Source organism: Typha latifolia, chromosome 8 (genome assembly GCF_019914945.1).
Source record: "Typha latifolia isolate L0001 chromosome 8, TyphaL0001v2, whole genome shotgun sequence".
Lineage (NCBI taxonomy): Eukaryota > Viridiplantae > Streptophyta > Magnoliopsida > Poales > Typhaceae > Typha > Typha latifolia.
The window spans coordinates 9918694-9929952 of NC_133093.1; the positions used below are offsets into that span (position 1 = coordinate 9918694).

Here is an 11259-nt window from a genome sequence, read left to right on the forward strand (position 1 = left end):
TAGAAAGATTTGCCCTTCGTTGGACGTAGTCTATTATCTTATGAGATATCCTAATTTAATTTAGGTAGTAGCCTATTCTAATTATGAGATAATCTTTTTTTTTAATGCAAAATAGTTACTGGACGTAAGAAAATTATGAAAATTTAGATAGTAGTAGCCTCGTGAGTTAGAGTCTTAATGGCTCTAGTTTCACATAAATCAGAGGTTGAGATAAAAAGTTAAAAATAAAATAGTAAAAATAGATTAGATAGGGTAGAACGGTAAATAACTGATATTGTGGTGGAAGTCGGAGAGGGTGGTGGACGGCCGTATAGTAGGGTGGCTGCTCGAGAAAGAAGGTGGCTAGGGTTTGGAAGCATTGGAGCTATGATCTACTCCTAGAAAGATAACGATGATCTAACTGATAAAAGATAAGGACGATAAATAATGCAAAATAAATAAACTTAACTTAACTCAATATTCATTCCATAATAATGGATTAGGTGTCCGCTCCACATATTTATAGAGTTAGACTCTATAACGAATTTTACATTTTTTTCTCGAATTAATTATTCGTTTCGCCACTGATAGATTCAGAATCTGGAGAAGTAGTGAATATGAAAGTTGTAGATTTAGAGGTTGGCGATCTTATCCATGACATCTGTAGAATATTTTGCAAATATTTTCCCGAAACTGTATAAAGGTAGATTTAGCTAATTAAATAAAATATAAATATACTAAAGCTCTAACTACCAAATAAGTAAATAAGATAACTAGACTCGATCCATCGAGTCCAATGTTCATATGATGTGATCCGATTTGACCAGGATTGCATCAAAAACTATATATATTTATTTATTCATGGTTAAGCTAAAATTTAGTGTGTTTTTTCTGAACTTTAATTATATTATTTAACTTTCTTGTGATTCTCATGGACAGATATTGCTTTGAATTTTTTTTGTGTTATAAAATTTCTTAACTCTTATACTTTCTCATCTGAAATTCATGTTGCTTTCTGTGTATATCTTCGAAAGTGAGGAGGTAAAAATGCATGCAAAATGATCAAAAAGTTATCAACTTTGACACACACACACACACACACACACACACATATATATATATATATATATATATATATATATTTAAGTGCTAGCGTCAAATTTAGGAGAAACTATTGAAGTCCAATGATTGATAGGAAGATGACAAATTGCCAAAATCTAGCCCCAAAATTGCATTCCTACGATAGGGTTCGAGGAGTTGTAAAACTCTCTACATTAAATGCTATAATTATCTTAATTTCAGAAAATTAATGGATATTTCACTTGGGAATCTAGAAAATAGGCGTTACAGTTACTTTTTGGATTCATACTCATCCCGCTAGTTTCTAGGGGGAAGATCTACTGGGGAAGGACCATTCCTTCCTCGCCTGACACCTGGCCGTTGTTGTTCCCTTCGGGAGGAACGGTTACATCTAATCATCAGAGTTGCTTAAACACTACTCGTCGGATGTCGACCGGACGGCGGCAAATACCTCCCCCACCCCCCCTCCGGTTGCGGAGGCGATCTCCGGTAGGTTTTTCACATGACAAGCACCGTGATGGATAGAAAGAGAGATTTTTTCTTTCTCCGCTTCTCGCGATAACTCCTATCAGGAGTCACGGGATCTAAGAAGGAAAAGTTGTACTATTAACATGATAATCATAGCCATCATTATCTATCTACTCATCTCTAATTCTGACACATCTTTCCTTTTCTATATATGATTCTGAAAAGATAACTATCTCCGTTGAGTGCTGGTTTCAAATTGATCTTCCGATAAACGTAAAGTAGTACTAAAATTGTTGACATCCGATTCTTAGTAGGAAGGTGTCAGATTGACAGCCAGGTCAAACTCCCCTAGATCGTGTTATAATTGGGTGCAATAACAACCAACGGTAGCTATTAATGCTATTGGTATACGGACCCTTTTTTTTCTCTTTAAAAAAAAAAAAAACGAACGGTAGCAAAAACAATATTTATTAGGTTTCTAGAAATTTCCTACATTTAACGTTGGAATTAAAGCATATTCCTATTCGAAGTTGGCATAATAACCCGAGCCGAGAAGTAGAGACTCGTATAAACTCTGGCGTACTCGAGTCGTGTCGTCTCGTCTCGTCTCGTCTCGTCTCGTCTCGTCTCGTCTTGAGAGACTATAAAATGACCTCCGAGTGCTTCTCCTTTCTCCTCGCGAACTCGAGAGCAACTCCTACGCCTAAAACGAACGCCAAACCTCCTCCGATGGCGGCGCTCCGTAGAACCCTAGCCCTCCGCCTCTCCCAGCTCGCCAAGATCTGCGCCGTTCCTTCTCCGGACAGTGGACGCCGCCTCGTTGCCGGCTCCGGCCAGGAGGAGACTCTCCTCCGCCGCTTCCTCCAGAAGCGCCCTATCTTCCAGCCGGCGCTCCCGCCGGACCGGATGCCCTTCCTCCCGAGCGGAGACCGGCTCGTCGAGCGGATCCGGGGTTTGAACAAGGACCGGATCCGACTCGAAGGGCTCACCCCGCCGGCGATGGAGGAGGAGGAGAAGGGGATGACGGTGGAGGAGGCGAGGAAGGTGCTTAGGGCTTCGCAGATGGAGGCGGCGAGGGCAAGATTGAGATCGATCTCAAAGAGCTGCGTCTCCTACTCGGAGTACGTTCAAATCTGCTGCGAGGCGACCGGGGCGGAATTCGGTTTGCGGATTGCCCGATCCCTCGATGAATCCGGATCCGTCATCGTCCTGGGCGACGTCGTCTTCCTTAGACCCGAACTGGTACTATAAACTTTCCCTCCTCTGATTTCTTTTAGTTTTAATCTGGCGATTTAGATTCTATTTTTCGCCATTTGTTTGTTTCCTTTCTTAAATTTTTGTTATCGATTGCAAGAGATGTGCGGAGATCTGATGTGTTATTTTCGCGTGTGTTTTGTTCTCCATCTTTCTCTCACAGGAATTAAAGGGAGCGTATTCTATAAACAGTAAGTAAAGGTACACACGAAAAGGAGACGGTAGTGAATTTTTCAGGATCTCCGTCAAAGATGGGACTTTACTTCTCACATTCTTTTCTAATCAACACAAAACTCACGAGTAAAAGGGAAAAAAAAAACAGAGAGACTTTTTTTCCCCCAAATTTCTTTCCCTTACAATCTTCTCTGAAGATTTGAGCTCCAAAATGTCAGCAGAATTTCGTGGTCTGCTCTTTTTGAATTATTGATGCTTAGATTTTGGACAAACAATAGTATTTTTTTTATTCTTTTGTTAGTCCCGTGCCACCTGCACATCTTAGTGACACCATCACTTTATTTCATTTTTCTTTTTGTTAAATTTATCTAATTTTTTTAGCATAATATGTTGCTTATAGATCACGTTACGTGCCTCAGTTTTGTTGTAGTAGTTTGTAGTGAAGACAAAACTATATATACTTCGTATGCTTATACTAGACGTTGCTTGCAATTCCTACTAGTTTCACTGCTGCTCTTTACTCTGCGATATGATCAATTATACTGAACAAGAGCAACCCAGTGAGATGCCATTGCCAACCTTCTCTTCTTTACCTCCAGGTTGCCAAGGCAATCGAGAACGCCATCCCTCTCCAACTGCTCAACCGAAACGACCCACGAATTGAGGAGCTGAAGGCAATGGAGGAGAAGAAGGCAGAGATAGACCAACGAGCAGAGGCCCAGGTGAGGAAGGAGCTATGGTGTGGCCTGGGCTTCATGGTAGCCCAAACCGCTGCATTCATGAGGCTAACCTTTTGGGAGCTCTCGTGGGACGTCATGGAGCCCATCTGCTTCTACGTCACCTCCATCTACTTCATGGCTGGCTACGCCTTCTTCCTCAGGACGTCCAAAGACCCCTCCTTTGAGGGCTTCTTCGAGAGCCGGCTCGCCGCGAAGCAGCGGCGGCTGATGAGGGTCAGCAATTTTGACATCGACCGCTTCAATGACCTCAAGAGAGCTTGCCCCCAGTAGTGGGATGCCTTCTCCTCTTCTTCCTACTGCCCTCATTGCCATTATCCGAGTACCGTCATGACTAAGAGTTGCTTCCAGGAGCAATTCTGTACTTCTAAACGGGAAAATTTTACAATTTTTTTTTCCTTTTATACTTCCAAGAGATTGAACTTGAGCAGAGGATTAAGAAAGGAGAGGAAGATCGATTACCAGAACATTAATAAGACAATGGTGGAAGACTGCTTGCTCTGCTGATCTAATACAATATTTTACTGTTCCCCTTTTCTCCCAAAATAAAATATAATAAATAAAAGGCTAAGAGGCAACGAGAAGAACTTTTAACCCCAGCCCAAGCTAAGACAATTTATAATCTAATAATTCAATTATAAATGCTAAAATATTAATCCCAGCCCAAGCTAAGACAATTTATAATAACACCCTATTTCGTCCTATCATTTAGTACTCTCAAATATATATACTATTAAACTCCGGTTCACTTCACATATAATTTTTTCTTTATTTAAAATATAATTTTTTTATTCTAAATTAATAATTAAATATTATAACAGTCATATTTTAAAACTATAAATATTATATTATAATTATATTTTATACCACACAATAATCTAATTATCAATTTACTTTTCATATCCATCTCATCAATCTATATTTCTCTCACTCTAAATTATATTAAAAATAATTATGACATTATTATTTCAAAATACAAATAAATATAGAATAAGTTATTCGTAAAATAAAATTTTATATTTTAATAATCATAAATAAGAATTACTATTCCTATATTAATTACAAAAAAATAATAATAATTAACATCCTCCGCTAATTTCGCTTCATTTCACTTCACTTCTTTCGGTCTTCTCTGATTCCTATTACAATAAAAATAAATGATCTTCACGTGAAATCAAACACAGCCATGAAACAATAAAAGAGCAGAGAGTGCGCGATGCGTCATCGCGACTCCATTTACGCGATCTCTAAAAACGTTAATAATAATAATAATATCATCACGAATCAAAGCGAGTGGCAAAACGTGTCCCTCGCGCTCAGGAGGGGAAGGGGGACGCTTCTCCTCCGCCGCGCGTCTCGAGCTTGCGTGCACGCGGCTGGCGCCGCCGCATAGACGCCACGTGCCTCCTCCTCTGCGGCTGAGAACTCGAACAAACTAGGAAGCAAAGTGGGGGAGGCTGTAGGAAGGAGTCCCACCTCCCCCGTCTCTCATCTGGACCAGTTGCTACCTTCCCTAGTTTGAGTTCTCATAAGCCCTTTTATTGAGACCTTTGGCAATTAATCCATATTTGGTTGCGTCCATACACAGTAGGGACTCTGACTCTTAGATGAGTAGAGATGACTCAGAGCTGAGCTGAGCTGTTGATAAATGGTTTTAATTACCGTAATGCCATCCAGTTTTTTTCCTAAGAAAAAAAAATTAAGTTATATTGTGTCTATTGTGACATTTAAGTGACTATTTTACTTTTAACTTCTCTTTCTTTATTTTCTTTAAATAAGAGTAAAATAATCGACATTAAATAATTAATCATGTGACAAGGGGGCCACATGGTATTTTTGCTAATCGAAACATTAGATAGACGATTAATGGATGGAGCATTTAAGAGAATTTTAGATATTTGAGAAGGTTGAAAGTGTAATAAAGAAAATAAAATGAGGGATCTATGTGAAAATATGCAACAGTTTTAAGTATAGGGAATGCTCCCTGGAAAAGTAATCAGATGCTAAGAGGTTTGCCAGAAATAGGTAAAAATAAGAAACCTTGCAAAGAAGTTTCTTGGAAATTTTTGACAGAACTGAGAGATATATATATATATATATATATATATATATATATATATATATATATATATATATATATCTATTAGATACAGAGTGTGCTCAGGACTTGTCTGTGAACTTTTCCCTGTTTGTCATTCGTTTCTCCAAGAATGAAGGAGATTTAGTTCATGTCAAAATTATTCACAGAGAAATAAGAAACGACTTTACATAAATGTTGCGCATTTGCACAACCAACTCAACGACTTTGCTCTAAAACATAGGAATGTATGACAAGATGGACAGCGTCTGAGAGTGTTGACAGTATACATAAAAGCATGCACTCTGTTTCTCTTGAGCTGACAGTCTTATGCCTCTTTAATAGAAACATAGCAAGAAAGATAGAATCACAGATAATAATTAGGAAAAGCTTTATAAATGTTACCTACAACCCAATTCAGCTCTCCCATCTGCACTGATGGTGGTGTTTCTACAAATCTTTTGGAGGTCGATGTACCCTATTATTGTATCTTCAAAAACAGCGTCTTCAAGTTGAGCATCATTAAAGGTTGATCCAGACAAAACAGTATTCTTAAAGATAGCTCCCTTGAGATCGGCCTTTTCAAAGTTGACCCGATCTAGAACGGCATTTGAGAAGTCAACACCTGAAACGTCGCATTTCAAAGAAAAGTAATTTCATCATTCTGCTGGCCAGTAATGGGAACAGCAGGAAAGCATTTGTTGATACTTATACATATAATTTGACTAGCTTAGATTATGTACTACGATACTAGCATGTCTTGTTCTCTGATTTAATGATCCATGAGTTTCCATACCACTAGAACCTTGTAAGGTCTTCTGTACTCTGTAGGACATGGTTGGTTCACTAGAACAGCAGCGGTCCAAGTGTTGTAACTTACAAATTTGCAGAGTAACTCACACAGTATGAAATCCTACCAGTTCATCTTAAAGTTTAGCTATTAGTTAATCAAGAAGGTAAATAGTTGCACAAGAAATTCGAGCAGAGAGAAACTGATAATGTTATACGAGTATCTGGCAAACAGTTGAAGCAATAAATAATTGGAAAGCTCCATATGGCAGGAACAGCAACAACCATGCTGTACACCCAAGATGCACAACAGCCTCACCCTTATAAAAGGAACAGGACTAGTAGGCCTTTTGAACAGCCTTATAAGAAAAGCTTCACTGATAATTGAGACTATAAGCTAATTGTATAAGAGAGTACAGATAGTATGAAGAAATGACACTGTTTTACCTTTGAAGCTTGCACCAACAGCGTAAGCTTTGGACATGATAACTTCGGTCATATCAGCACCATCAAACTTTGCATCTGACATTAGAGCTGCTGCAAGTGACTTCCCTTTCAAATTAGATTTCTCATTTGTGTAATCACAGAACCGTAGATCAATAGGCTTGTCATATACACCATTTGCTTGACCAATTGTGTTCCCAACAAATGCACGTTCACATCGATTTGGCTCAGTTGAAAGTGGAGGCAGCCTCTAACAATCAAACCAAAAATATATCAGGATTTTCCCAAAGGAGGAAATAGAGGACCCCACATACGAAAGTGTGCAGGATATGATAACTGGGCCTACTACGTAAGTAACCATTAGAAATATGTACTAGTAAATTCTGAATGGATAAGTTAATGCCAAAGGAAGTTTCCAAAGTAACAAAAAAGTTTCTAGTTTGAGAGTGTATGGATATTTCTTGATTAACACTAGATCTATAGTTCCACTCAGGAAGTACTATCTTCTCGATGTTATACATGTAATTTAAAAAGCCTCAACATCATCAGTGTACATATGTGCAAACAACTTTTTAATCCAACAATCTCTTTCACATTGACTGCTACTGAGATAAAAGATAGACATCACAAAAAATTAAATCCAGTGAAGAGCGAGATGATGAAGCAAAAAACTCATTAGGCCTTTTGATCAGAACAACCAAGCTTCTCTGAAGTTTGGATAAAAGTCAGAAAACAATAAAGGTCCCAGTCGCACAATATGCCCTTATGTTCTCATAGGAAAGATCAGAAGACTTCCTAGTCCAAGTTTATAACCAAAAGCAACTGCTCTCTCAGTAAAAACAAGCCTATAACCCAATATTCCTTTCGAATTGGTCCATCTTCATTGTTGTGTCTTGCCATTCCATCAAGTAGCACACGATTCACAGTAAATTAGAATCCTAATACCATAATGCATGCTAATAAATTGCCAAACTCCATCCAAAACTCTCATGATTTGATACGAACATAACATGGATTAGTTTAACTCGGGCTATGAATTCATACCATAGAATGATACTTTACAGCCAGCAACGTTATATTCAAGTATACCGATTGTCTCTAATTGCGCTCGCCTCAATTCCAATCAAAATTTTAGCATGTCTTAACTGAGACAACATTTGGTACTGCTCTATTATTGCATACTATATATCAAGTGAATTTCTCAAAATGGCGCACTAAAACAAAAGAAAATTTACTAACCTGATTGGCCGCAATAACCGGGGAGGCCGTAGTGATTGCCCACGCAGCAAGCATACCACAAGCAAAATTTCTCATTCCTTTAGTCGCTGCACGACATTCTGCGGAACTGGTGTTCTCCTCGATTGCTGAACAATGTCCCAAAAAAAAGAAAAGGAAGCTCTCTTTAATGATTTACTTGCCATTCTACTCCAGTTTCTATATGTAAGATTAAGAGAGAGGAAAATTTCCCTCCTTTTTTTTCCGACACCACCGAATGGGACGTCCGAAAAGATGAAAAGTAACGCCATTAAAGCAGAGATAAAAGCCATCGTACCGGAACAACTTATTCGGGTTTGAGGGCGAGGAGATGGTCGAAGGAGGCGAGTAGATTTGATCGAGGAGGAAGGAGAGTGGATGGAGGAGGTGGCGCCGGCGCCGGGAAGACACACCGTGGCCATTCTTGGATCCTCCGATTTGGTTAGGAATTGGGAATTTGGGCGATTGCTCCCTTTATATATCTTATCCCTTCTCTAATTCCTATCCATCTCATCCACTACTCGCTCCTCAGTGGTCAGATTCGGGCATGCATATCTCGTAGATGCCGGTCCAAGTACATGGGCTGTGGGCCCACTATCCCTAATCTATAGGGTTATTGGAACACGACTAAATTAATAATTTAACTAAATTTGTGATCAAGAACACTACTAGTTAATTACAAGGGTTTCCATGGTTAACTTGTTTAATCCGAAAATAATTGGTATATTATTTGCTTAAACTAATGACTATTTATATTGCATTTAAATGTAGTATACCACATTATGCATAACCTGGTCATGCAAATTGTAATTAGATTTATGTTGCAAATAGTGCCCTCATTTAGTTCTTGCATAAGATTTTTAAAGATAACTTTATGTATAACTCTTAAATATAAATTATATATATAGAATTTACATTTATATTTTTCTGTTTGATTAGAAAACGTAATAATTATTTTGAATAAATTTATGTAAAATTTTATGTTTAATTTTCGAGGGCGAATAAATATGTTAATTGTAATAGAAATCTTACTGAGAGAATGTATATACTTTATATACTTTATCGTACTCTTATTTTTATAATTTATTTTATATATAATTTGTCAGGTGACTTACCTTATATAAAATTTGACCAAAATATCCATAAGTGAGTATTGTTTGCAAAATATATTTAACAAAATCTAAACTCATAAATAAGTATCACTTATGCAGACACCATCTGAAATGCCCTATTTAATATGTAGGTTAATTTATTTAGAGACTTCCATTGTAATGATAAAAAATTGTCAATCTTAATGTGTGAATCTTCATGTAATAGTGTGCTAAAAATACGTTAATGAGATTGTCTCAGCTGATTAAATGTGCATATATTATATGAGTATTTTCAAATTTCATCGCTTTAATTATGACATAATTAAGCTTAGAAATACAATACAAAAATTTAAATTTTTGACTATTAAAGTTCAAAGACATGGTCGAAGGAGCATCATTTTGGAGCACTACTAACCAGCTTGATGTTGTGGCTAAACTTGATCCACCGGCTATTGAGAGGGGTAGACTCTATTGTTTAGCCCGTTATCTAATAAATTATAAGATATCAGTGTCTTTGTATTAAGGGATGGGTAGTTCTTTATTTAACAATGAAAGAGTCTAACAGAACTCTTAAATCATTAAAAAAAGAAGTGCTAATCAAGATGTGAACAATAAAAAATTATCTAGTAGATTGACATTTTTACCCTTCTCTACCTTTCGTTGCCGACCATTTTTCCAAGTTTAGGCATTGTTTTCCTACTCTTGGAATCAAGAATTTAAAAAGAAAAATTGAGCAGTTCTTTTATACCGTTGAGGTAATTATTTATTAATCAATTTGATGAAGATCTAATAATTAAGATATTTAAGGGTATTTTTGAAATGCAAAAAATTGAAAAGATATTACCTATTCAACATGTAATTATTATTTTTTAAATATATTACCTTGTACATTATTTTTTAATAATAATTTACTAAGTAAGAGATGTATATATCCTTAACTGTGAATAATGTATATATATCATAATAGAGGTATTGACATCTTTTTATAATTTACTTGATGAAAGTTTAATTGAATTTTATTTATTTGATTATTTTTATTATTTACATATATTTTTTGTTAGTTTAAAATTAATTTAAATTAATTTTAATAATAGATAGAGATAGAGAATCATATTTTAAAGTCTATCTCTAAAGAATTAAATTTAAATGGTTTAATATTAAATAACATCTCTTATAATTAAGATGCCTTTTCTTTTATGGTTTTGAAATCGGTATAGGTTTTGGATGTGAAAACTGACTATTATAATTATAAATTTTAGGGGGGGGGTAAAGGATTATTTGCCAAAAGTTTTACCTCGTCTCTCTCTCTCCTCCTACGTCTCGTCGTCCATGGCAACGGAGAACAGCGGAATCCTCTCGTACGAGAAGCTTGAAGGCATGGCGGCCTGGGTTGGGACGAGCGTCGCCTCGGCCTTCTTCGCTTCCTTGGAGCGCTGCTCCTGCATCCACCTCACCACCGCCGAGGAGGACGACAACGACGACGAGGAGGAAGCCAAGGATCGCCCCCTCATGCTCACCAAACCGGCCCTCCACGACGACGCCGCCGCCAATGACGACCCCTCTCCCGTTTGATCTCTCTCCTCCCTCCCCCTTCTCTCGTCCGGTACGAGGGTTTCTTGATCTGTGTGCTTCTTAGGTCCTCATCCGAGAACTAGATGCGATTCTGTTTAGGATCTCGATTTCAGATCTATTCGCTGTGTGATTTGACTTTGGTCTTGATATAAGATATTTCATGATTTGGGAGCTAATAGTAGTTCTAAAGCTATGGTTAAATTATCTTATATCCAATCGTGATTTGTGCATGCCGTTGGCTAAGTAGAGATGATATGATATCCTAAACGTGAAGTTCGAATCCCAAGGCTTTAAAAACTGTTAAACATCTATTCTTTCGCAGGAAAAGAAATACCCAAAG

At 37.3% G+C, this 11259-nt stretch overlaps 2 protein-coding genes across 2 annotated transcripts; one reads left to right on the forward strand and one right to left on the reverse strand.

Moving 5' to 3' along the window:
- Positions 1-2127: 2127 nt before the first annotated feature.
- Positions 2128-4209, forward strand: LOC140793368 (calcium uniporter protein 2, mitochondrial-like). Its single transcript, XM_073144809.1, has 2 exons — positions 2128-2769; positions 3555-4209. The coding sequence occupies exons 1-2, from the start codon at positions 2176-2178 to the stop codon at positions 3963-3965; spliced, it is 1005 nt and encodes a 334-aa protein (XP_073000910.1). The 5' UTR covers positions 2128-2175; the 3' UTR covers positions 3966-4209.
- Positions 4210-5859: 1650 nt separating this feature from the next.
- On the reverse strand, positions 5860-8803 carry LOC140793242 (thylakoid lumenal 17.4 kDa protein, chloroplastic). Its single transcript, XM_073144610.1, has 4 exons — positions 8555-8803; positions 8242-8366; positions 7006-7252; positions 5860-6394 (listed from the first exon to the last, which is right to left on the reverse strand). Exons 1-4 carry the CDS (start codon positions 8676-8678, stop codon positions 6171-6173), a joined length of 720 nt encoding a protein of 239 aa, XP_073000711.1. The 5' UTR covers positions 8679-8803; the 3' UTR covers positions 5860-6170.
- Between the last annotated feature and the right edge of the window lie 2456 nt (positions 8804-11259).

Coding starts and splice junctions, on each gene's coding strand:
- LOC140793368 (XM_073144809.1), top strand. CDS start 2,176: ATGACCTCCGAGTGCTTCTCCTTTCTCCTCGCGAACTCGAGAGCAACT. Junction 2,770..3,554: donor TCTTCCTTAGACCCGAACTG/GTACTATAAACT, acceptor CTTTACCTCCAG/GTTGCCAAGGCAATCGAGAA.
- LOC140793242 (XM_073144610.1), bottom strand. CDS start 8,678: ATGGCCACGGTGTGTCTTCCCGGCGCCGGCGCCACCTCCTCCATCCAC. Junction 7,253..8,241: donor CGGTTATTGCGGCCAATCAG/GTTAGTAAATTT, acceptor TTTGATTGTTAG/AGGCTGCCTCCACTTTCAAC. Junction 6,395..7,005: donor TGTTGGTGCAAGCTTCAAAG/GTAAAACAGTGT, acceptor GCGACGTTTCAG/GTGTTGACTTCTCAAATGCC.